The sequence below is a fragment of the Cenococcum geophilum genome (genome assembly GCF_001692895.1).
Source record: "Cenococcum geophilum 1.58 unplaced genomic scaffold K441scaffold_1, whole genome shotgun sequence".
NCBI classification, from domain to species: Eukaryota; Fungi; Ascomycota; class Dothideomycetes; order Gloniales; family Gloniaceae; genus Cenococcum; species Cenococcum geophilum.
In genome coordinates, this window is record NW_027137559.1 from 3,288,800 (window position 1) to 3,316,400 (window position 27,601).

The following is a 27,601-nucleotide window of genomic DNA, read 5'->3' on the forward strand; positions in this document are numbered from 1 at the left end:
TAAGGGAACGCCTAGAAGCTTAGGTCCTATCACGTATATATTGTCTACCTTACCTCAAAAATATAGGACAATTAATTGCTATAGTGCGGCTATCTAAAACCAGTCCTAAGCTATAGAAATAGTGCGTTACCCGTATTAGTAGGTAATTAGAGAACAAGGATTTCTTTATAATTCCGACTCTTAGATATATTAATTCCATCTTGCTATATAAAGTAATGTAAGAGTATCCTAGCTACTATTAAGTTAATTTCTTAGTATACTTTAACTGCGTTACTTAAATATTAGCTTACTAGATGCCTTAGTTAATAGATATCTCAGCTAAATCGCACGGCCGCTCTAATTTAGCAAGATCTTCTTTATTTACATTAACGTGGGATTAGTCGGAGCTAAACTCAGCCAGGCTTTCCTAAGGAACACTTTAATACGCCAGAGGTAATTAATAGTTGGTATACTAATTTTCGTCCCCCTAATTAAACGCCCAGTTAGTTAATCGTATAAGGTAGCATCTTCTATATTTAGGGTATAGGCGTTATAGTCTAAGAAAGTTTAGGGGGCTTCTTATAAAGATAAATATACACATTTTTCCTAAATAACTATATAGATAAGAAGGCTTTATAATGGAGTAGGGGGGATTTATAAGGAAGTAAGAGAGCCTTATAAGTGAGGGAGTTATATAAGAAAGTTAGTAAAAACGGCTTAGCTAGCAGATATATATATAAAGTTAAGCCGTTTAGGAAACTAGATTTTAAATCTATTAACTAGTATCTAAATTTTATTTATAGAATATATTCTAAAAACAAAATTAATAAATTTAGAAACTGGGATATAAATACATTTTTATTATAATTTAGTTTCTATAGAAATATACGGCGAATAATTATAAAGTAAAATAGCATTATATTATTCAAATGTCTAATAAATATTATATCTTGCTAGCGTAAAATTATATATCTCCTCCTCCGTCACTTCTCTCTCTTTTACGTTTTAGGCTCTGTCCTATACCTATAGGATAAACTTTATAAATTTTGTCTAAGTGACTTCGTAACTTATAAGGGTTCCGGGAGGTATGCTTATATACTAGACAGCCTACTAGCCCCCTAGGTAACTTATTTATATGCTAGTTAATATATGCGTTAAAGTAACGCGGCTCTAGAAATTATTAATATTCTAATTAGCTAAAGCAAAATGGGCAGCGCCTAGCAACAGTAATAATTCCGTAAGTATATACGAGGCCATAGAATATAGGAGGGGTTTAAAGGTAGCCAGAACAATAATTAGCCCAATTTAAGTCTAATTCTACCTATAGAGAATATTCATAGCAGAAATATACGCTTATTGGTAAAGTTAGCTTATATAGGACGCCATAGTCCTAGAAGAAGTATAAGCTAAGTTTAACATAGTTTTCTATAGGGCGGAGGCACCCGTTCCATAAACAACACTCTAAGGCCGTAAATAGCAAATAGCTGGTAATATGGGATGCGATCTGTTCGGCGACATTAATGCCAGTATACTTAAAAAAAGTAGAGCAACCAGCCCAAAAGCATCTTAGTACGCAGTCTTTAAGTCGCGCCGTTAAAATTTCCCTAGTAGCTAAAGCTTTGCTCTTTTAGTAGCAACGAAGTAGATATAACTTTATTAGAATCCTATTAAAGAGATAAGTAAACGCCTTCCTGTACCAAACTAAAGTCTCACCTTAAAAGGCGCTTTTTGCACCATAGATAACAACCTATAATATCGGGCTTAGCCTCCGGAAAATAAACGGTATATTATACGCTATTTACCATTTCCACTAACGGTTAAATAACTTTACTAAGGGTATAATGCCGATTACGATAGAAGCTGTAAATAACTTCATATCTTAAGGGCTTATATTTTAGTAGACATTTAAGGTTTTAAGGCAATTCGATATCCCTAAGCTTAGCTTTAAAAGTTTAAGCATTAGTAACCTCTATAGGAATTAAGTTCGACCATAAAAGGCTTAAAATTTACTCTTCTTATCCTCTTACGAATATAACTAGCTTAGTAATGACTTGTCTAACAGCTTCTATTAGTTTTAAAATGTTAGTATAAAACTGTATAAATAATATATTGCCTTACTTTTCCACGCGTTTACTTCTTTCCTGTAGGCTCTATGGTTATCCTTTAGCAAAGCCGTCAATATACGCTTATAGCACCCATGTTTTACGAGCTCTTTAATTATATCTTATAGCACTACTAGTTTTATTACAAAGTTGGCCGCCACACTCCCTATAGGGCATGTTGGTTACAGTATAGGAATCTTATCTATATCCGCGTTAAAGGATAATTAAAAGAATCCGTTTAAGGTATTAAATTAAAGCAGAGATAGATCTAATACACTTTAGATTCCCTTAATAGCGCCATCAGCAATTATAAGGGCTAGAAAAAGGGTAACCGGATATATATCTCGTTTAAATAGATCATCCATAAGCACCATCATGACCCTAATTATAGTGAGGAGCAGTTATATAGGTATATTTTAGGTAAACCTACTTATCCAATCGCTTTTTTAATTTAGGTTTTGTACTGCGATTTAATAGTAATAGGAAACATATGTTATATTAATGCATAGTTGCAAATAAGCTAAAATCCCAATAGTACAGTCCTTTCGGGAAATAGTAGGTCGCCTATAATCTATGGTAAATTAAAAGTAAAAGGGTAAATGTTAATTAAATCCAAGATCGAGGATGCTCGTAGGAATATTTATCTTGCGCCTAAAGAAAGTAAAAAATGTCTCTAATAGCAGACGTTAAGGCTTTAGGCTTAATCTGATAAGCAAGCACTTCGGAGGATAGTTAGTAAAGGTTTAGAGGTAGCTATTAAACCTTAAAGTTAGCACAGTCTGCCATAGGTAAAAAAAAAAAGAAACTAAAGGAGATGGCGATAATGGAGAGAGCTAATAATAATTCCTTTATTAATTAAAGGCAGAACAGCCCCATTAAAGGCCCATCAGAAGGGCTATTAGAACGCTTAAAGAAATAGTAAATACAAAACATACAGCACAGAATTAAATATATAAATTTAAAAGTTTAATTGTTGGCGGTAACAGCATCGCTACGGCGTAGTAAACTCCTAAATTTTAAAAAAAAGCCCCATTATTCCGGTCTTAAGCGAAAACAGTAAGGTATAAGGCGCAGGTGGGAATAATATAGGCGCTACAGCTTAATCCTTCAGTGCTGCTTTAAGCGCCAAGACCACATAAATTAGGATCTTAAATGCGGCAAATTTACTTAAAAAAGGACACCAAATAATAAATTTTTAAAAAGGGATAGTAAATAATGGAAACGGACGGCGACTTTTTAACAATTAGCGTAGATATGCAGCGTTTTCTAGTCTATAACTAATCATGCCTATCGTTTTAGTTTGTTCCACAACACGTGAGGCTTTCATGCAGCGGGGCTTACGCAATCTACGGGGATTGCCAGATATCTTTTGGATGAGGCTACGCCTCGTGACTTAATGGCGATGCGAAATTAGGAGGCAGCTGGCACAAAGATGGGTGGAGAGAGGAGGACGATGTTGGAGTCAGCGACAACAGTTTGCTTAGCATAGGGAAGTTAACCGCAGCCTTTGCTCTTTCTTTAGTCTTCTAATTTACAGGAAAGTCAAGTATATACAGTATTAAAGTCTACATCATCATCCTTCCCAAGCAGCAGCTGAACTACTAGCTTATATATCTCATCTATAAACCCCACTAGCCGCGTGTTTAATGAATACATTTCTCTCATCTTATACTAGCCCTCCGCTACCTACCATAACGGCATTTCACCATATTTATCCTTAGATTTCGCGTCAACACCGTCCTTAAGTAATAGTTTTACTATAGTCTTACGTGCCCATTAAGCAGCCTATAAGAGTGGTGTCCGACCATTACTATCCTTAGAATTAGAGTTAACGCCTTTCTGCGCAAGCAGCAGCTTCACCATTCCCTCTTGTCCACTCTCTGCAGCCCATAAGAGCGGAGTCCGACCTTTAATATCGGTAGAGTTCAGGCTAATGCTATCCTTTATCAGCAGTAGCTTTACTACTATCCTTTTGTAATTTATTTCTATTCTTTTACTTACTAATATCTCTTTTCTAGGAGCCTAGTAGGAGTTACCTCCTATAGATCCTGCTGTTATTAGCCACTTTCTAGTAGCTATCCCTATCCTACTTAGAAATAGAAAAAACGCCTCTCTTCCTTTTTATATACAAAATAGCTTCTTTAGAGAGAGAGAAGAGCCTAGTTTCTTTCGCATTTCTCTTCTTTCTTCCCTATATAGATTGCAGTCTAGTAGTAGATGTCTAGGGGTTTATAGTGCTCTACATTCCCTAAAGCATCTACCTTCTTTATCCTCTCCTATTACTTTAGTAAAGGATTTAAAATAGCCTTTTCTTAGCTTTAGCTAGAAGAAAGCCGATTATAGCCTTTTAGGATATTTATCCTTAGGGGCTTTAAGAGAAAAGAAATAGCTTCCTTTACAGATCCTAGTATAGTGTTTTCCTTTATTCTTATTCTGCTGCCAGTTGTTTTTCTACTGTTCTAGTATCTCTTCTCTTACCGCTCTCCCTATATAGGCTAAGGAGGTATAAAAAGATTATAGTTTTCTTCTAGAAAGGCCCTTTTTTGCTAGCTTATCTGCTATTTTATTCCCATAGATTCCTAAATGGCTAGGAACCCAGTAGATGTTAATAGAGATCTCCTTACTAGCTAAATAGGAGCAGCTTTGCGTAATTTTAAAGACTAGTTCTTGCCCCCCTATAAGAGAATTAAGCTGTAATCTCTTAATAGCCGCTTAGCTATCTATAAAGATATAGACTTGTTTCTCTTCTAGTTTTTATTATTTTAGGTGTTTTAGGGCCCTATAGACTGCATAAAGCTCTGCGTCTATAATTTCTATATAGGGTCCTAGATTCCAATTCGTTGCATATTTAATCCTATTTCTCTCCCCTATTTTACATATAGCAGCTACATTTAATTTATTATCTTTAGAGCCATCTATATAGTATATATCTACTAGGTCCCACTCTAGGGATTCTTATAAATTTTCTACTAGTCTTAAATATTCTTATGCAGCTTCTTCTTTACTACCCCTTAAGATAGAAAAAAATGCAGAGATAGGAGGAGACTACGGTTTTTGCCATTCTAGAGAGATTCTCTCTATTTTCCAGTTTTAAATTAGCTGCTAAACTCTAGAGGCTAAAGATAGTAGCTATATCTTTAGCTATAAGAGATACTTTATAGTAGAGTTTTTAGGGCTAGAACTAGAGCTAGAATTAGCTGCTAATTCGTCCCTATCTTTATTGATCTCTTCTATATAGACCTTCTTAATTACGTAGTTTTCCTTAAATTTTAGGATTCTTAATACGTAGTTATTACAAAGCTTTTTAAATCTAATTCTAGGAGGAGGAATAGAGACTTCGATCTCTATAGCTTAGCTAGAAGATCCTCTAAACGCTCCTAGAACTAGTTTTAGGGCCTTATTTTATAGAGATTAGTACCTATCTAGTAGGTAGTCTCTAGATTTACTTTTCCACCAGCATTATACACTATAGTCTGCTATAGTAGTAACGCAAGCTATATAGAGCTGTCGTAGGGCTTATAGAGATAGACCTCTTTATATATTACCTAGTCTTCTAATTAAATAGAAGGCTGTTTTTGCTTTAGAGATTTGTATTTCTATATATTATTTAAAAGTAAGCTTAGAGTTTAGAAATACCCCTAACCACCTAACTAGGGGTTTAGGAGATATTTCTACGTCTCCTAGCTTTAACCCTTCTTCTATAGTAGTGCGTTTACTATAGAAGTNTATAAGCTCTNTTTTNCTAANNTNGAAACTAATAGCAGCTTCCTTNGCTTTAGACATTAGCTCTAGCGCTATTCTCTCTAGCTTTTTANAATTAGACTTGGCTGAATTTNAGGTAACCNTAATTGCAAAATNGTCNATATAGCTAAGAGAGTAGGCTCCTTCTNTCTGTATGCTGNAGATATTNCNTATNTATAGTAGAAATAAAATAGGGGATATAGGCGATCCCTGTGGTATCCCTGTTTCTAGTTCTACTTTTTCTTATATTTGCCTATTAAAGGAGAGCTGTAGCTTTCTATTGCTAAGGAAAGTAGCTACCTATTGTGTAAACGCTATAGGTAGTCCTAGTTCCTTACAGATAGATAAAAGCTAGTTTTTAGAGACATGGTTAAAAGCCCCTCTTATATCTAGGAATAACGTAGTGGCTATCCTTTATCTAGCTTTTTTCCTACTATTTTTAGATTAAATATTATTTAGAAGTAATAAGACTGCGTCTATTACAGACCGCTGTCTTCTTCCTCCTAGTTGAGAATCTTAAAGCAAGCTAGTAGTACTAGCTAGATATCCTAATTTAGTAGCAAAGATCTTTTCTAAAGTCTTTCCTAGGCAGTTTAGTAAGGAGATAGGTCTATAGGACTTTGGTAAGGAATAGTCCTCCTTATTTACTTTAGGGAGAATAACTCCTNNAGCTTCTCTCNAGACCTTTAGCTGATAGCCTAGGATAAANAAAATCCTATAGATTCTATATAGAAGATCTTCTATAGTAGGGTAGGCCTTTTATAAAATTGCAAAAGATATCCTATCTGGTCCTAGAGCCTTTTTATTAGAGCTAGAGAAAATTGCTTATTTAACTTCTATTTTCTCTAGTTCTGGCCATTCTTATTTATTGTCTATTATATAGTCCTTCCACTCTATAGGGCTAGTAGAAGGGGGGGGTTTAGGGAATAGAGTAGTTGTAAAAGCTTTACACTGGTCCTCGAAGCTTTCTACTAGTCTAGTAGTCCCGTCTTTGCTATACTATAGACTAGGGATTATTCGCAATGTTCTCTCCTTTGTATATTTTAGGGTAGTAAAAACTTCCTTTCCTTGTGCTTTTTCTAGGAAGCTATTCCAGCAGCTAGTCTTAGCTTCTCTTATTACGTAGAAGTATTGATTTTTAGCTTCTTTATAGGCTTCTAGTCTAGAACTTCTAATAGGTTGTTCTTCTTAAAGTCTTCCTAGTTTTGCTATTTTTTGTCTTTTCTTTACAAGCTCTTTATTCCACCATAGTTTAGAGAATTCGCAGGTTCTAGATCTAGGGATAGCTTTCTCTACTGCTAGCTTTATACCTCTAGTAAGATCTATTACTAGATTATCTACTAGTGTACTTAAGCTTCTATCCCTAGGTCTATAGAAATCTTCTAGAGAGGCTAGGGGACCTTTTTCTCCTATCTCTATATAGGGGTTTTCTCCTACTAGTTCTTTTAGTACTAAAAGTTTCGCTTCTAGTTCTAGCTCTAGAACTTGCTCTTTTAAAGAGGTAGAGAAAAGCTCCTAGTTTGCCTTTTTTTATAGAGAAAGGGGTTTCTTAAAGAGGGTTTAGGTATCTTTACGTCTCTCTAGTAAATAGAGAGAATGTTATAGTCTTGTGATTAGATCCTGTTTCTTCTATTATAGTCCAATTATCCCAGGTATTTTCTTAGAAGTTTCCTAAGTAGAAGGCTAGGTCTATAATAGACTTTTCCCTTATATTAGATCTATAGAAGGTCCCTTCCTATTCGTCTGAATTTAGTAGTTGGTAGTTATATTTGTCTAGCTAGTCTACTAGTTCTTTAACCTCCCTAGTTAGGTTCCTAGCTAGCGCGTTTTACCGTTTATGGTGTAGGTTATAGTCTCCTATTAGTATAAAAGGGAGATCTATTTCCAGTTCTAGAATGGCCCTAGAGATAGTAGTTATACTACTTCTTTGGGTTCTAGAGTTTTCGTCCAGTTGTCTCTTATTATAGATGTTAAATAGTAAAAATCTTTTAAGTTGGCCATAGATTTCTAATACTATAATATCTGTATCTTTGCAGATATCCTCCCTATTTCTATATTGTAGAATACTAGAAATAGTTTTCCTTATATAGATAGCTACTCTAGGTCAAATAGCTAGATTACTAGGGAGGATTAGGTTAAATGTAGGATGTAGAATAGAAAAATAGGATTCTTTTTGTCTATCTTTCTAGGTACTAGGCTCTTATACTAGAATAATATCTATTTTTTTCCTAAATCCTATTTCTAGTAAGGTTTGCTATACTTCTTGTCTTTTTCCTACATTATGTTGTATAAAGGAGATTTCTCCCCTAGTTTTAGAAACTAGAGAGATCTCTTCTTCTTCCTATATAGAACCTCCTAAGCTTATACTCATTAATATACTAGCTTAGCTGCTTTAAGAGACTTACAGTCTTTACAATTGCTGTAAAGAGGGGTAGTATGCTTATAAGGTCTTCCTATTATATTATAAGTAAAACAGGAGTAGTTCTTAGATAAATATACCACTGCATAAAATTGATAGGCCTTAGTAGAGCATCTATCTCCTATATGGCCAAATTTTTAGCAACTTATACACTGTATAGTAGGAGAGACTTTTAGGTATTTAACTACCTTAGCAGCTACCCCTACAATTAGGATTTCCTTCTACTTAAGGATTTCCTATCTTTTCTCCTTATTTTCTATAGTAAAGACTATAGAGCCAAACCTAGTTTGTAGATTATATTTCTTTTCCCTAGGTAAGATCTATCTAGGTAATCCCTGTATTCTAATAGGATTAAAAGTCTCTATTTCTTCTTTTAGAAGTTTAGAGCCTTCTTCTCCTAGGAAAGGGGAGATAGGGACGCCGTAAGTATAAGGTAGTATTGCTAGGGTATACGGTAGGAAGTAGGCAAGCCGAGCATAAGTTATAAGGAGAGTCAATAGAAGAGGACGATATAGTAATAAGGGTAGGCAATAGCCTAGGTACAGAGAGACGAACTAATAGGGGAGGAAGGAGGCTGTAAGCCTAAGGAGCTTATAAGGAGGTGCTAAGCCTAGCCTTTAGCTAGGCCTTGGCTACCCTTTAGAGCTCCTAAGCAATGCAGCCGAGTAAGGGACTAAAAGTACCCTTATATTGCCCCCCCCTTATTTAGGGCTGGCCCCTAGCCTATATCCTAATAGATTGATTCTATATATAGAAAGGTAAGCAGTGTAGAAGCCTTGCTTATACAGGGGAATAAAGAAATAGGGGAAAAGGACTAGCCAAGCAGCCTTAATAAAATCCTTAACCTATAGCCAAAACCCAGTGGGAAAAAGGGCCTATTTTAGGTAGGAAAAGAGCGTCTGCTGGTGGGTAAGGCTTAATTGTATACGATCAGTCTTGGAGACAATCGCCTGCGATTAAGTCTTGATAGCTCTATGGCTGACAGCCAGATAGTCTCCACTTGGAGCCGGCTTGATCGCAAGAATATCCCTTATATTCCCCCCCCCTTCTTGCGGTCAACCCCCTCTATTACCTTGCGGTAGCGGGAGATTATAGAGGGCTCGTCCCGGAAGGGGTTCGGAGAGATGTTGGTATTTAACCGCAATAGGGTCTTGTGAGCTTTTGAAGCAAGCTGGAGCTCTTGGAGCAACTAAAGCTTTGCAGAGATGATCGCGTAGGATCTTTGAGCTGCTGCCATATCTTTTGGGCAAGCTATAGCTCTTGATGTAAGCTGGAGCTTTTGGAGCGACTAAAGCTTTGTAGAGAGATGATCGCGTACGATCTTTGAGCTGCTGCCATTCTCTTGGGCAAGCTGTAGCTCTTGATGCAAGCTGGAGCTCTTGGAGCGACCAAAGCCTTGCAGAAAGATGATCGCGTACAATCTTTGAGCCGTAGCTCTTAAAGTAAGCAGTAGCTTGCGAGACCACCTACAATCTTGATAAGCCGTAGCTCTTGGACGAGCCGTAGCTCTTGAAGCTGTGGCTATAGCTTAAGGATGGCATTTAACCGCAATAGGATCTTATAAGCTGAGCTTGTAACTTTAGAAGAGACAATTGCGTACGATTAAGTCTTGGCAGCCCTATGGCTGATATCCGGAGTCTTTAGGTCGGGCCGTAGCCCTAATTGCATTTGATCTGGAAGAGCATGGTAGTAGCTGTAGCTTTGAAAACTAGCCGTTAGTTCTTTGGATAGCCATTAAATAGCAATTGGATAGCCTCTAGGGTAGCTGCATCTCTTTAAGGACGTTTAACCTTCTAATCTCTGTTAGTGGGACCTCTGTAGCGAGTGAACTGCGGTTAGCTATAGAGTGTTTGCAAGCTTGATTGCGTAGGATCCCCCTTGACTCCTACTAGAAAGCTTTTGGATAGCAATTAAATCACCTTTGGGTCGCCGTCGGGGCAGAGCTGCACCGCTGCACTGTCGATTGTATGCGTATACCAATCGCGTACGATCTGGATAGCCCCTGACCCTTAGCTAGGTAGCTACCGTCTCCCTTATCTCCTGATCTGTATCTACTACCATAAGCGGATGCAATCTGCCAGACGTCTTACTGGTGTAGCTGCTTTGCAGCATACGCGATCGTCCTAGGTAAGGTAGAGGACCTGATCCGTATTCTAATACCGTTATGCGGATGCGATCTGCCAGGCGTCTGCTGGTGTACCTGCTGTGTCGCAGTAAACGCGATCGTCCTAGGTAGAAATGGAGGATCGTGATTTTGCTCGAGGGCGCAGCCCTCGGCTTGCTATAGGCTACCACCCGCAAGGGTATAGGATCGGTTTGAATGTAAGGCAGTATTGCTAGGGTGTATGGTAGGGAGCAGGCAAGCCGAGCATAAGTCATAAAGAGAGTCGATGGAAGAGGACGATATGGTAATAAGGGTAGGCAATAGCCTAGGTATAGAGAGACGAACCAATAGGGGAGGAAGGAGGCTGCAAGCCTGAGGAGCTTATAAGGAGGTGCCAAGCCTAGCCTTCGGCTAGGCCTTGGCTACCCTTTAGAGCTCCTAAGCGATGCAGCCGAGTAAGGGACTAAAAGTACCCTTATAGTAAGCTACTACCTAAGCCCAGGGCTCTAGTTTTTATTCCCTTTTAAAAGAGAAGCAGTTAGACCAGATTTCCTTATATTTAACTAAATACTCTACATCGTATTCTTCTGTAGTTATAAGGAGAATATTCTGCTTTTCTCTAGTTCTAGCTATGGTAGCTATTACTGGCTTCTTTATTTGCAGTTTGGATATAAATAGTTAATTGACTTAATTTCGTAGAGAGAAGACATCTAAAGGCTAGTCCTTTTGGTCTGTAACTAAGACTAGTCTCCTTTCTTATAACTGCTTCTTTTTTCCTTTAGTAAAGGTAGAGCTAGTAGAACTAGTAGGGGGGGATAAAGAGGGAGGGGGAGAGGAAGAGGTAGTAGAGGAAGAGGTAGTAGAAGAAGAAGGAGCAAAAGTAGAAGAAGAGAGGCCCTTCTTTAGCTTCTCTGCGTAGGTTTGCGTTTTTAGGGCTACCTCCTTACGGAGAGCTCTTACTTCTTCTACTAGTCCTTTTAGGACATCTCTTTCTTTTCTTTCCTTTTCTTTTGTAAAGGGATTTTCCCCTACTAAGACACTCTGTACGTAGTCCCCTAGTAATTTAACTTGCTCTTTTTCTTCTTCTTCTTCTTTTAGCCCTATATAGGCCTAGTTTAGGTTATATAGAGCTATTTATAGGTGCTATTTTAGAGAAGAGGTAGAAGAAGGTATACTAGCCAAAATAGGCTTAGGTATTAGTAGCCTTCTTCTTTAGTTTTAGTTCTCTTTTCTATTTTTAGAAGAAGATTGCCTTCTTTTCCTTCTATTCTTTTTTTCTACGTCCTCCTTAGATGGGCAGGGAGAGGGCGGAAGAGAAGAGGAAGAGAAGGTAGGTAAGGTAGGTAAGGTAGGTAAAATAGCTAAGAATTTATCCTCGCTTGTCTCTATAGTGTCTTTACCTTTAGAAGGCTTAGTAGCCTAAGGTTCTCCTATCCCAAATAGGCTAGAGTAAAAGGGGAAAAGGAAAGTGAATTCCTTATTACTTGTCTCTGTATTATTGTCTTTAGGAAGCTTTTTAGGCTTAATAGCTTAAGGATTCTTTAACATTTTATAGGGGGGTTTCCTAGTTTTTTTAGTAGATAATAACCTCCTTAAGTCTCTTATCTCCTAATCCCAGAGGTAAAAAACTAGGCAAAAAGCCTTGCTAGTTTTTACTATCCTTTTTTACCTTTTCTCCTTACTAATCCTACTAGAGGATTTCTAGGGAGACTAGGCTAGAAGGTAGTAGAAAAACTAGCTAAAAAAGATTAGCGTAGTTATTTTCTTTTCCTTTTAGAAGTAGAAAAAACTACTAAAAAAAGGACTTGTTGGGCTTTTGCTAGCAGAAAAGCCCTAAAGGCAATCCTCCTCTTACTAAGGAAAGTCTGACTNAAAGAGATATAGAAANGTACCTACACCNCCTATTTTATTAGGCTTTTACTTTCTATAGAAGAAAAACCTAAGAAAAGTCTATATTTTGTAGTTTTGGTATTAGTAGTAGTAGTAGTAGTAGTAGTTTTGGTGTTCTTATCCGTGCTTCGCTTATACGCTAGGACCCCTTTTGCTAAGGCCTCTATCGTAGAATAAAGGGGGTAATAAGGGGAATAAGTCTACCTCTAGCTCGCTAGGTAGGCAGAATTAGGTCTTAGGAGTTAGGAAAACGATAGTTTTTAATGGTAAGATGGGTATGCGTAAGTTTGGAAGTGCGGCGCTACCTTTTAGTAAGGTTGCATGTGCGGTTGCAATGGGTTTTTGGCATTATAAGCTAGTTAAACGTTTAACGACTTTTTAACGCCTATGTAGTTATATTGCGATAGTAATTATTATTAGTAATAAAACAAGGTCAACGATAATCATATACCCCCCCTAATTGATATATATACACCCCCAAATTAATACGCGTACACCCCCTAATTAATACGCGTACACCCCCTAAATAATATATATACACCCCCCAATTGATACGCATACACCCCCTACCTTATTTAGTTTAGACTCTTCCCTATTAAGTTAGATGCTTCCTTATTAAGTTAGAATATCATATACGTTTGACTTATTTGCGCCCATATCGCGAAAATTAAAGTGCGCGCTATATAAGTTTTATAACTGCAATATTATAATTAAGTCTTAATTTTAGTTATAGTATAAGTAGTAAAGTCTAAATTTAGATCGCGATAAGTCAATTAATTGGATTACGTAGTGCTTTACGGAGGCAGAGGTTAAAAGTTTTTAGCTCCCCTGCGCCACTAATGCGCCACCAATAAGCCACTATACTATTTCTTAGCGTTTCGAATTAGGAAGGAGGCTGGTATAGAAGATAGATTTTGGCTCTATATGACGAGAGTATAGATATATAACATTATAATAGCCACCTAGTGTAGTGGTGATATATAGGGTATATAGGATTACTACTTCTGCCTACTACCTCGCCCACCACCTTGTCCACCACCTCGTCCACTACCTCGTCCACCACCTCGCCGTGGCTTCTTTCCTTTAATGACTTAACATGCTGCTGCTGTGGCTCCTGCTGCTGTTATAGCTCTTATTCGGGCTTAATAAACGTCTCATTGAGTAGCTTAATTAGTAGGCAGCGTCGTGGTATTGTCGTGGTTCTAGAGGTGGAACTTGTGGTGGTTTAGAAGGTGATTCGGGTAGCTCTAGAGGCTCTTAGGGTGGCTTTTGGGGTGGTTTATACGTTTTTTATATCGCGAAGATAGCAACGAGAGCAGCACTAGCAGCGCTCTTAGCTACTAGTGCCTTTTTAGAGCACGCTGCCGTGGTTTAGATATTAGCATTTATACTGCTATAAATCTTTATAGTAAGGGCCTAAGCCTTTATATAGATGTTATATGAGTTACCCATTATAAATAGTAAGATATAATAAGGATTTTAGAAGGTTATAGGGTATGGTATTAAGGGGAGAGTTGTTATGCCGCAACCCCGCGGTGCGTGCCAAGCACTGCTTACGCCACATTAAGCCACTAACGGCTAGCGCATACAAGGGGGGGCCAGGAACTTTTGACCGCTGCCTCTGTATAAGGCGCTACGCAAACTAATTTAGGTGCTGCCACCTGCTTCGCGCCTACGCGCCCACGCGTACGCCCGGTAGGACCTAAATTAATACTTCTACTTTGCATTCAAGGGCCTACAATTATAGAGCGTCGCGGCGGTCGGCCAATCAACCCTATAACCGGCTCTATAATTGCAAATCGCGTTAACAGATCTACTTATAGAGAGCCCTTAGCATTTGAACGAAATACTAGCTATACTCTTTTAATTTTCGTGATAACGTGTCTCACCCCTAAGTGAGATAACCCCCCTAACGAGACACTTGCACCCAAATACAATTATATTAATAATTAAACCAACAACGCCTATATTTAAAAACTAAATAGCCTAAATTGAAGCGACTACGCTTCTTATTATAGAAGAAAACGGCTTAGAAGTTTCTGGGTACGTTGTGGGCGTAATATTACACCTGGCGTTGGCTAATTAGATAGCTTACCACTATACTCTTCTAAAGCTCCTTTTTAGATTAGCTTATTACCAAAATCCTCTATAGGCTAAGGATTATACTAAAAGACGTGTGTAAAGGTTGCCTAGTCTTAATTATGTTTGCTAGGGTTTAATATAGATCTAGTATATAAAGCAACGTTAAGCTCTAGTAAAGACGTCCCTTCCTTATACTCCTTTTAAGCTAACTTTTAGTCGGCGAGCTCTTGTTTTTCTAGGTCCTCTACCTTTAATCTATCGACGTCTTCCTAGGTAAGGACTCTGCCCTTACTTAGGAGTCTTTACTACTTTTCTTATCCATTTTAAATGCTTAAAACTTCTTATTCTCTTCTCTCTATATATATGCATTAGTCGCAAAGCCTATAGCAGCTTTAAATAGCTTTTTAAGATGTTATTAAATGGGGGATTTAAGCATACCGTCTAGCCGCTTAGTAGTTAATTTGGTAATCTAATCTTGTAGAGACTAAAGGTCCTCTACTGTTTTAGGTATCCTTAGCGTTTGAGGACTTATACCTATAATTAATTATAGGCTTACGGAGGGCTCTATATTTAGTAAAGTCTTTAAAACAGCTGTAGAATTATATAGTAGAAAACCTATAGCTTTCTAGGCGTTGTAAATTATCTTATAAGTAAACGCCTTTATATCCGCCATTAGGTAGAGCTTTATAAAATACTCTTTGTTTACCCCTATATGGCTATATTAACAAAAGTTGTCTACTTCTTCGCTGTAGTAGTATTGAAGAGGGCCAAAATAGCCTATATTTAGTGGCTGAAGCTTATACGTTAAATGAGGCAGAAGAGCTACTAGGATAATCTTACGCGATAGTATATACTGGATAAACTGCTAGGTAAGATAGCTTAAATAATTATCTATTAGAAGTATATGGTAGCCTTAAATATTACCCTTAGCGTCCTCTACAAGTTATCTTATATATTTATTATAGTGTTTAATATAATATAGGCCTAACGAGTCGTCCGTTTAGCTATTAGTTAAGGTTATATAAGTATATCCGCGAAGGCGCTTATTATGCTTAGTAATTTAATACTAAGTCTTCTAGTATTACTGCCCCTTCCAAATTAAGAACGGAGGTAGGTAAGAGCCATCGGCGGTAATTGTCTCTATAATAGAGACTAACTTTTAAGATCTCGGTTATTAAACGGTCCAATTCTTTAACCTCTCCCTACTATTCTTGCCAGAGATAATTATTTAAGCCATTGCTACTTAGCCTAGCATAACCCCTTTCTCATTAAAGTTGGCTATAAATTTTGAGTGCTTAATTAAATATTTATTTCGTACGCTTTAAAAGAACTTAAACTAATTATAGATAATAACTAGATTATTATTCTAGGCGCTCTAGCAATCTAATTAATAACTTATAATAGTATAGAGCCCATAACGTTGTATAAATTTTATCCCCTAGTATTTGCCTATTACCCTACTTTCTACTAAGAACGAGCTCGCTATTATAAAAAGTATATTAACCTTTATTGCAAGGCCCTAGGACTAACATTCATATATCTATTTAACAATTTAATCCTCCTAATAAGGATATAGTAGCGTTTTATAAGCTAGGTATTAAGGGAGACGCCTAGTAAGGCAATACGTAACGGTAGAATGGGGTAATACGTGAACGCTAGAGGCTTTGCGAATTAATAGCTTAATGCCCAATTTAATGTCTTATATAGCTTTTTATATAGAGACTTTAGCTTTACGAGAACTTAATTAGGGGAGGGATATATTAATTTATACAAGGAATTTCGGGTTTAGGTATAATTTAGTAGGGAAAAAGAAGAGCGCGTATAAACACGTATATCTCGCTTAGGGGGGTGTCTTACTTAGGGGTAAGATACGTTACAGGCGCAAATAAGTTAAACATATATAATATTCTAATTTAATAAGAAAGCGTCTAACTTAATAGAGAAGCGTCTAAACTAAATAAGGTAGGGGTGTATATATATCAATTTGGGGGTATACGCGTATTATTTAGGGGGTATATAATTATCGTTGACCTAAAACAGTTAGATTTAGCTTATTAGGCGCGAATCCAGGCTTATAACCTATTAAATTAAGGTTATAAAGCTAAAACTCTATATATTGCTTATTTTCTATATAAGTGGTTAAAGAGATTTTAAGGAACTTTAGCCAGCGGTTAAAGTTATCTAATTGGTTAGATTCCTACCAAGAGGTTTCTCCTATAAGTCTTATTACTTTTTTTTTAAAAATTATACACCGTTTTAGCTGCCTTAAGGCCGCTATACTGGGTCTTCTATTTTATAGAGGTAGGTTCTAGGTATTTACCCGTCTTACCTACAGCAGTAATTCTATAAGGCCCTCCTCCGCCTATCTATCACGTGCTATAGGTATTACGGACCTTATATTAGCAGTAGTACAACTATTAAGGATAGATATAAACGGGTTAGTTAAGATAGTATAGGAGGCGCTAGAACCGATTAAGCTATAGGATAAGAGGTAGCTAAGTTATATAGCTAGTTACGTTATAAGTTTAGAATATAGAAACGTAGGAACGTAGGAATGCGATATACTAATATACTAACATACTAATGTACTTAACCTTTACTATAGGGAGGAGTTATATATTTAAAGACGTACGGTCTCTATAGGTAGTTTCCCTTCTCTTTATAGTAAATCTTAAAATATAATTAGAGTTAATCTATTAGGCAACTACTCTACTAGTTATTATTACGTTGTTAACTTCTTATTTACCTATATACCTAGCCTATTAATATGTCTACTATAGTTCCTGCTATAAGGCTTCGTTATATATTTACTACTAAGGTTATAGTATTAATAAAGTTAAATAATATACTACTAAAAGCAGCAGCTATAACGGCGTCTATAGTAGCGACTACCTTAAGATTAGATAATAACACTAGTATAGTAGATATTAACTCGTAACTAGTTACTGTTAAATGGCTATAAGAAATAGTTAATTAATTAATAGATAGTAATAGGATACTTAAAGAAAGGATTAATAGGATTAGAGTAGCTAAGGTTAAGTTACCCTTAATTAAACGATTCTTAGGGGAGAAGTTAAAGCTTAAAGGATTTCTTATATAAATACACTTTAAGGTTATATAGGAAGGAGTTAAACTAGGAACGCCTATAGATTAAGTCGCTTACGTAGGATTATTCTTAACGGGAAGGGCACTTAAGTAGTTTAAGCCTTACCTTATGGAGGTATAGAAGTATAGTATAATAACTACTAACTAGGAGGTATAATATATATTCTTAAGTTAAAACGGGTTTATAGAACACTTAATATAGATATTTAGAGACCTAAAGGTAACTACTATAGTAAAAAAAAGGCTTTAAAACCTAGTATAAAGGACTTTAGTAATTAAATATACAATATAGTTTTAAATATTAGTAATATAGGTTAAATAAAATAATAAAGCGCTTATAGCATAGTATAAGTAAGGACTTAAGGTAAAAGTTTAGAATGTAATTATCTTAATAGAAGATGCGGATACTCTTAGGGATTTAATTAATTAAGCAATTAAGATTAATAATAGGATCTATTAAAGAGAGTAAACTAAAAAGGGTTAGAATAGAGTTTTATAGTTATATAAGGTGTAAAACACGCATTAATAAAGTTAAAGTTAAAAATTATAGTATAGCGTAGAGCTAATGGACCTAAGTAGTACTAAAGAATCTAAAAGATAAAATAAGAAATTATAGAAACCTAAAGAATAAGGATTAAGTAATTAAAGGTTTAAGGAGTAAAGGCTAAACTAGGGATCTTAATAATAGAAGACGTTTAGGCGGACTTTATAGCAAGAAAAATAGTTTAAAAAAGAAGCTTATATAAATTGCGGAAAATAGGATTATTATATTAAAGACTATAGAAGTAGTTAGAGTTACTATATAGTAAAAAAAATAAAACTAGTAGACGATATATATATATAGAGGGATAATAATATGCTATAAGGAATAAAGGAATATTTAATTAAAAGTTTTGCGTTTTATTATAATAACGTATACTAAATTTATAAAGACGCTAAGTATGGCGTAAGCTATTAGCCATAAAAGCTAATAAATACTAAAGTTTTAAGGAACTAATAAACTAGTTTATAAATTAGATATTAAGGATAACGAGTTTAATATAGGCGAAACATTTAATAACGATAAGGTAATAAAGGTAGCTTATTAGGAGTATATAGACCTTAAAGATATTATATAAGAGGTAAAGGAAAATTCCACTATGGAATAGGGAACATTAGTAGGGATTAAGACCCCACTAGATATAATATCTATCGCTTTATAAAACATAAGAGAAGTAGGATAGTAAACTACTTCGGTACTTAATAAAGGTAAAAGGCTAAAAACTTAAGATTTTTAAGATAAGATAAGAGATAATTAAGATTCTTAAGATAAAATAAGGCAAGCTTAAGGACCTATAATAGATAATAACCGATAGAGTAGAGTAATAGCTTAGTTTAGTAATATATAAATAAGCTTGGGACGAAGTTTCCTAAAGGTATAAGACTTTTAAGACAAGATAAGTAGGATTTAAGACTTTTAAAATAAAATAAGAATACTAAAAAAGCCTAGTTAAACTAAGGCTAAAGTAAAGCTTAAAATAGAAGTAAGCTTAGGATTAAAATCCTATAGAACTAAGATTTTATAAAGTGAGGATGTGGATAGGGAGTCTAATGATAGAATAATAGGTATATTATATAGATAGAGACAAATCCTTAAGGGAAAAGGAGAAGTCTATGTGTGAGGTAGAAAGGGTTTTCCCTAGGCACGTGCAGAGCACGTACCTTACAGGCGAGTCACCCCTAGGTTGCCCTAGGGTCGCCTATACCTTGCGGCTATATAACTATCTACTTAGGTTTCACCTAACAATACCCCCCCCTTTAAAAAGGGTCGTCCCCAATCCTTTATATGCTTAAGCCTTAATAAAACCCTATAAAAAACCTTAGTAAGGAAAAAATTTAGAGGGGAAAGAGCGTCTTAATTTTGCGTATAGAGATAGGTAGTATATATACGCGGCGCAAAGATGTTAAGGAACTTTAACCGGCGGTCAAAGTTGTCTAATTGGTTAGATTTGCCTTACTAAGACTCCCTCGCATTTAACTAAGCTAGTAGCAATTTTATATACCCGGTATAGAAAATCCTAATTAGTCCATTTAATAGGTAGAGCTAGTAGAGCTTAATACTGTCGCCTGAATTTAGTAGACCAGAAGTATTCTAAAAGCTCGCTTATGTAGGCAGGTCACTAGTACCTCGCGGGTCGGTTATAGGTTATTTATATGCAGCCAGATTTATAAACGGTAAGGCTATATACCTATTAAATCCGCCGCTGACCCTACTTTAGCCTTATACTATACCGGCGTAGCGCTGTATATACTTCGCGGGTAGGTTATAGGTTACTTATATACAGCTAGGTTTAGGACGGTAAGGCTATATACCTATTAAATCCGCCGCTAACCTATGCTTTAGCTTTGCGCGTTATCTATATAGCATATACATAGAATAGTATAAGTTATTGGTTATAGGTTGCCACTAGCGGGTTACTAGTAGGTCGTGGACCCCGGTTAAATAGACCCCGGTTATAAATAGGCCTATTCTCTAATATATAAACAATCTGCTTAGCTAGTATAGAGTAACAGACTAGGTCTAGGAAGGGTGCTTTCTAAATTAAGCTTCGTTGCCAGTATACGCCGTGGCCTCACCTACGAGTTATTAGTATCGCCGGGTTGCGTTAGAGTGTGGCTTATATAGGATATTAATAAATTAAAACTTTACCCCGTATATACGCCGTAGTTTTTATAATAATTATTGCTTATTCCTTAATCCCTTAGGACGTTCTCTACTCCGCTTTAATGCAGGTTATATTTTAATAGTAGCGCTTACTTTTTACCTGCGCTTTAGCTATAAGGCTAGGGTGTCCCGCTTACGGTACTTATCTAGCAGTTATTAACAATTCTTAAGTTCTGTCTCATATTTCTATTTATTATACTTATTTAGCCATCCTAACCATTTAATAAGGTACTGCGGTTGTCTAGCACGATCTTAGTAGGCGATAATTGCTTTTACTTCCTAGCTGCCTTCCTTAAGCTCTTTTACTGCCAGGGGTTAAAACCTAGGGCGTGACCTATAAGGCTCTAGTAGGGAGATATAGAAGACTGGGTGGAGCCGTACTATAGTAGGTAGAAGCTCTAGCTTATATACTTACTACCCTACACGCTTTAGGATCTAAAACGGTCCCATAAACTTATAGTTAAGCTTTTTATAAGGACGTTTCGTGCGGATGTTCTTAGAGGAGAGTAGGACTTATTCACTAACGGCGAAATGCTTGGCCAGGTGGTGACGATTATAGTATTTTACCTAAAGCTATTAGGCGTGCATTATTAACACCGCCGCTGCCTTATATATAAGGCGCAGGTGTTATAGATATGTCTCTATAAGTTCGATATTTATTAACTTAGACCCCTCCCCACCTTACTAGGCGTCTTAAACGCCGTCTAGGACTCTATTTAGGACGTTTGGCAGCTAGCCATAGGCGAGCTTAATAGGGGAACGCTTTGTTATGGCATAGACCTTAGAGTTATAGGTAAAGGCTGCTTCTTTAAGTAGGGAGGCCTAATTAGACTGTTCCCAATTCGTAAATATATATAGGTATACCTTAAGCTCCTAGTTCTGACGCTCTGTCTAACTATCTATCTACAGGTGGAATATGGTGCTAAGTTTACGTTAAACGCGGAGATAGTAGCACATAGTGCTCTAGTACTCGCTCGTAAATACACTACCCCTATTAAAGACGATATTATTTAAAGGCCCTATTTACGCAAAGACTCTAAATAAGAGTTCTATAAGTTGTGTAACATTAATTATCTTACGCACTAGATAGTAGTGTACTAGCTTTATAAAACGGTCTATAAGGATAAGGACGGAGTTATACTCTACGCTATTAGGAGTCTTAGACTCTAGGAGATCCGTAATAAAGTTAAGTAAATAATACCGCTAGGCTTAGGTGGGGGCCTAAAGAGGCTACAGCTTACCATAGGGTTTATAGCGGCGCGATTTGGAGCGTTAGTAGGTATTATAATTATTTAGGTATTTGCGGAGGTCCTAAATAAGGCCGTTTTAAGCGTATTTCCACGCAATTACCTTAAAAGTATAGTTAAAACCATAGTGGCCGCCTATAGGATTATCATAATTCTGCTTAAGAATCTCCTATTATAGTAGTATACAATTTGGCACCCAGACCTTGTTGTTTTACCTTAGGAGTTCTTAATTATTAAGGGTATAGTCCTTATTACCGGCAGGAACTCGTTTCTAGGTTAACTAATTACATATAGAGCGTATAAAGGCGTCCCTTTTTTATACTCTATAAATAAAATTAACTAATAACTTAGGGGGTTATTCCATAAACGCCGTTTTAGCTAAAGTAGCTACTACTACTTCTTGCCGTGGCACGAGACTCTGCGCAAAGTCGGTGCTAACGAAGTAACGTATAATACGCAGGTAACTCGCTAGGTTATCGCGGGGGACCGTAGCCTAGGCTAAGGGGTCTTCCTTAGGGTTAAGCGCCGTCAGGTTAGTTAAGGTGGTCTTAAAGAGAATAGTAGGACGCTCTAGTCCGCCGGCGCCAAGTTTATAAGGGTCGCTTGCATGCTACACGTATACTACTTACTAGTTTAGTATAGTAGTACCAGGGCCGCCCACAAGGCCTATAACCCGCAACTTTTACTACAGTATAGGCAGTATAGTATTAAAAATTATCCTCTTACTGCTATCTTTAAAGCCTTTAGTATAATCTGGGTGCCAAGATAGTATATTAGCAGGATTTATCTTACCTAGCTTATATTTAATCTTAAAATTAAACTTAGCTAGTTCCTTAACATACTAGGCCTAGCAGGTAGATAAGCTCTTAGTAGTTATAAAGTACCTAAGATTATTATAATTATAGAGCACGCGTGTTATATACGCGGCGTATTTAAGGTAATAGCGCCACGTCTTAAAGCATTACACTATAGCGAGTAGTTCTTTATTATACGTATTATACTAAGCTTTTAGGTTAGTAAGCTTCTAACTATAATAAGCGATTAGGTGCTAGTGGAGTTATCTCCCTACCTTAAAGGCTGTAGAAGTATACCGCTATAGGTATAGTCAAAAGCATTAGTAATTACTATTAGGGGTAAATTAGGGTCAAAGTAGCGAAGTAAAGGAGCCTATATAAATGTAGCGCGTAGCTTATAGAACGCCTACTACGCGTTATTGGGCTAGGACTAAGGTTAATACCATCTAGTAGGCCCTTTTAACTTACGCTTCTTCTTCTTCTCTCCATCTAACGTTAGGTCGCGATGTACCTATATAAGATATATATATAGGGGGTATACGGTATCTAAGTAGTTCCAGATAAATCGCCTATAGAAGTTAGCAAAGCCGAGGAAGACCTAGATATCTCTATAGGACTTAGGCTTAGGCCATTTCTTAATAGCTTTTACGCGGTTAGGGTCTATTATAATACCCCTAGGGGTAATAATAAAGCCTAGGAACTTAACGTTCTTAATATAAAAGATGCATTTTAATAGTTTAGCGTATAGGCCCCAAGCGTAAAGCTGTTGCAGTACCTACTTAATATGCTTAACATGCTTATCCTTATTATTTAAGTAAATAAGAATATTATCTAGGTAAACTACGTAGATAGTATCCACTCGGGTTCCTAGAGCTTTATAAATATAGCTCTAGAAAGTCATAGGGGCGTTAGTAAGACTAAAGGGCATCACTAGGTACTTAAAGTGACCGTAGCGTATCTTAAATGCGGTCTTTCATTTATCTCCCTTTTTAATGCGAATCTTATAGTACACATTACGAAGATCCAGCTTTATAAATATCTTCACGTAGCTAAGCCTATTAAAGAGCTCGCTGATTAGCGGTAGGGGGTACCGATTTTTAATTATAATCTTGTTTAGGCGTCTATAGTCGACGTATAGCCGTATTATACCGTCTACTTTCGGCATGAAGAGGATAGGCGCTTTAGTAGGCAACTTGCTGGGCCTAATCTAGCCCTTTTTAAGAGCACTGTCTAGGTACTCTTATAAGATCTATAACTCTTTCTATAAGAGGTTGTAAAGGGGCATTTATGGTAGCGTCTTGCCTTCTTCTAAGTCGATTGCATAGTCGTACTTAGAGTTCTATGGTAGCATACTTACTAGCTTATTAGAAAAGATATTAATTTCCTCTTTATATACCTCTAGTAGGCTAGGGGCTATAGAGGTTAAAGCGACTATTATATAGTAGTGTGCTTCTAGGAGCTAGTGGAGAAAAGGGTACAGCTAACATGCATTTTATAGGTGTGCTTGTATAGAGAGTATATATAGCTCTACTATAGTATACTTAATAGTTTTAGGGTTTCGATCACCTCCCCCTTATATATAGGTAATCTGCGCTAGTACCAGAGGGTCTCCACGGGTACTCGCTGCTAGTGACGGCAGGTCCTCTACTATGTTTATAACCGGTATCTCTACGTCCGGAGGGTCTATACGGGTACTTACTGCTAGTAACGACAGGTCCTCTATTATGTTCACAACCAGCGTAAAAAAGGAGTCTTCTAGCTATAGCGAATAGACTATTTTGCTAGCCTTAATATCTGTTAGGAGAGCGTTGAGGGTAACTATCTAGAGGCGTTTAAGGTCTAAAGTACCCTAGATAAACTGTCTAGAATGGAAGCTAATTAATAAATCTGCTTCCGTGAGCTAATCCTATCTAAGAACTATATTATAACTATTAAATAAGCCGCCCTAAAAGGTCTGCGGGCTAATAGCGCAAGAGGTACCCTAGGAGTCGCTAGTGGTGACCGTTAGATTATAAGCATCCTAGATTATTATCTAGTTGCTATTAAGGAAACGTATAATAGGTTTACGTAAACATAGCGCGTAGCGTATAGGTAGGTTAAACCTATAGACAATATCTTAATTAATAAGGTTAATTTAGCACCTATTATTATATAAAGCACGTAGGCGGACTTTACCCTAGGGCGTATTTATCGCAATATATACCACAATGCGTTTCTTCTCTCCCTCTATATTAGGCCCTAGTTGCAGTTAAGAGAGATACGCTACTAGGGCTTTAGGTTTTCTAAAGCCCGAGCTAACTTCTCTTTATTAGCCTGCTTCTAGTATTCCTTACAGTAGCCGCCTGCGGTCCTTTGACTCGCTTACGTAGCACCGGCGTCTGGGGGGTCCCCTAAGCTATCTAGCTTTTAGGTAGTCTCCCTAGGCGTTTACTTAAAGAAGCGTCGCCTTTTTTAGGTTCTGTTCCCTAAGCCTAACTCTATAGAGCCTATGCTGCAACCGCGCTTTATACGCGATAATTTACCGCTGTTACTTACGCGATCTTTTATAAGCTTTGTAGTATTAAGCAATTACTCTACACAGCGGATTTTGTCAAAGAGGTCTTTAGCGGTTCTTACCCGTTAGGTAAAGTTCTGGCAGAAGAGCTCTGCTTATAGGTAGGCTGGGAAATATAAGAACTAAAAGTCTACCTATTATTTAGGATTAACAAAAGGGGTATATATAAAGAGGTCCTCTAAGCTACGCATACGGGCTAGGAAGACGTTAAACCTTTAGTTCTCCTTTATAACAGCCGTATAGTATATTATAGCGTTATTAAAGCGTCTTACTATGGGGTTCCTAATCTAGTTTTAGACTATAGTCTTAAATTTATCCTATAGTAAAGGACCCTTATCCTTAGTGCCTAACCGGCAATAAACTAGTTAGGTAATTGTCTTCTCTTTTATAAGACCTTTAATAGCCTAGCGCGTGCGTCGCTTATAGTTATAGTTAGCATTATTAACCTTAAATTAGTTCTTAACTGCGGCAATCCACCAGTTAAAATACTATTAAGTAATACCGCTAATATTGGGTGGTAACTTCTTAACTAGGGCGTTAAGATTTAATCGGCGTATATATTCGCCACGTAACTTATACTCTTTACTAGAAAGGCGACGGGAGGGCTTTATTAAATTAATGATGCTCCGTAAGTTGGCTATTTTCTTAGCTAGCTTATCTAGCTCCTTTATATTAGCGGTATTAGGTAGGACGCTAGTAATCTTACTAAGCTCCTATTAAGCCTAGGTATATAAGTTAAACTAGTCTTTAGCGTTCGTAGATATCTAATCGTTTTAGGATTTAGAAAATAGCTTAGATGCTGCTAGTGTGCTTCTAGCGGTTTCGTCTGCACTAGATCCTAAGGCGTTCTGCGGTCGCATCGCTAGTGTATTACCGTCGGGTGTAGGCGTTAGTTTTCTTTTCGGAGGTATTATCGAAAAATTAAACCGGCTATCCTCCTAAGGGGATTAGTAAGGATTTAAATGTAAGGTAAGGATGTAGATAGGGAGTCTAATAATAGAACAATAGGTATATTGTATAGATAGAGACGAATCCTTAAGGGAAAAGGAGGAGTCTGTGTGTGAGGTAGGAAGGGTTTTCCCTAGGTATGTATAGAGCACGTGCCTTATAGGCGAGTCACCCCTAGGTTGCCCTAGGGTCGCCCGTACCTTGCGGCTATATAACTATCTACTTAGGTTTTACCTAATAGATTTCCAGATATAAATAAGGACTATTAAAGAAATTATAAGTAAAGCTTAACAACTGGATTAAAATGTTAATAATAAGATTAAGAAGTAAGAAAACTTTAAAGATCTACTTATAAGATATAAACTAAAAGAAACTATAAAAGAATTTAAGTAAAGAATTATTGTATAGTAAGAATAGAAACTAGATAAGAGATTTAGTATATTAGGGCGTATAAGGGATAGAGTACCTATATAAAGAATTACTAATAGACCTAGAGTAGGTATACTAAGAGCTAAGTAGCTTACTAAACTGGAAAATAAAAAGGATTTAGGAATCCTTACTAGATTTAAAAAATAATATATAAAGGGCTGTTACAATATAGTAATAAGAAGATACTTTCTTATAGATAAGCTATATATACTCTAGCAACTATACTAAAAGTGGTAAAGGCAACGATATAATAATAAGTAGGAAGATTTCTATATATAGTTAGATAAATAAGTAATTTAGGACCACCTAATTATAGAAAAGGCTATAACTTATATTAAAGGAGCCTTAATTATAACATTAAAGGATCTAAAGGAAGGATTAGAGGACTAGAGAAGTAAGAGACGTATCTTAGTACCTATAAATAAGGTTATAACGTTTAGATTAGTATAATAAAGGTTTAAACTTAAAGATAAAAATAAGCTAAGAGTTAACCTAAAGTACCTAGTACACTATACGCTATTATAGATTGTATATATAGACGATATATATAAAATGTATAGAAATCTAAAAGAAAAGAATTGGAAATACCTTATAAGGATATATTGGGCGTTAGACAAGCAATAGTATAGAAATACTAAGTATATATATAGATAGCATCTAACAAAAGTTTAAAAATTAGGAGATTTAATACTTTAACTAGGAAGATTTCTTATAAAAGAATACTTAGATGGACGATAGTAGTAGAAATGCCTAGAAAATATATATTTATAATATAGAGAAGATAAAAAGCGAACTAGGTATTAGCTAAAGAGTAAGCTAAATATAATAGGATTAAGTAGCTAATAGTTAGGAAAAGTAAAGGCCTATAGGACTAAAGGGAGCTAGTAGTAAAGCCTTAAACCCTTAAAGGAATTTAAGGATAATACCTAAATTTATAAGTTAACTAGGAAAATTAGCAGTTTAAAGCACTAATAGATAGTAGAGTAACGCGAAACTATATTTTATTAGCAGTAGTTAAAAGAATAGGATTACCTTATAGGTAGAAGGAATAATTTTACCTATTAGTTATAATTTTAGGAGATCTAATAACCTATAGAGGAGGGATTATTAATCTTAAAATAGGACCTATTTAGATAACTATTAAAGGAAGATAAATTAAGATATCTTTTAATATCCTACTATTAGGATAAGATAAGGCAGTATTAAAAATGCCTTAATTATAGGAATATAACCTAAGGATTAATTAGATTATAGGTTAGGTTGATATTAGAGATATATAATAATATAAGATATAATAGTAAACTAAGTTAATATAGTACTAAGTTAGAGCGATATATAAAGAGACTAAGCGAGGCTTAAGTTATATACTATAAAGATACTATAAGTACGGCAAAAAACTATAGAGCCTAGAAAGTAAAAAGCTAGCAGATTATATAGTATAGGACTATAAGATAAAGTTAAAACTAAAAAAAGTCTAAGGTTCTTTTTAACCTATAAGCTTAC

The 27,601-nt window shown here is 36.2% G+C and overlaps 2 protein-coding genes across 2 annotated transcripts; both read right to left on the minus strand.

Moving 5' to 3' along the window:
- Nucleotides 1–3,866: 3,866 nt before the first annotated feature.
- Nucleotides 3,867–4,046, minus strand: K441DRAFT_531625 (uncharacterized protein; the record flags this gene model as incomplete). The annotated part of the gene is made up of 1 exon (XM_067642212.1): nucleotides 3,867–4,046. A coding segment is annotated over one exon (180 nt), but the record flags the coding sequence as incomplete, so codon positions are not given.
- An 18,632-nt stretch (nucleotides 4,047–22,678) lies between these two features.
- On the minus strand, nucleotides 22,679–22,903 carry K441DRAFT_531990 (uncharacterized protein; the record flags this gene model as incomplete). The annotated part of the gene is made up of 2 exons (XM_067642221.1): nucleotides 22,679–22,765; nucleotides 22,817–22,903. Coding segments are annotated over 2 exons (174 nt in total), but the record flags the coding sequence as incomplete, so codon positions are not given.
- Between the last annotated feature and the right edge of the window lie 4,698 nt (nucleotides 22,904–27,601).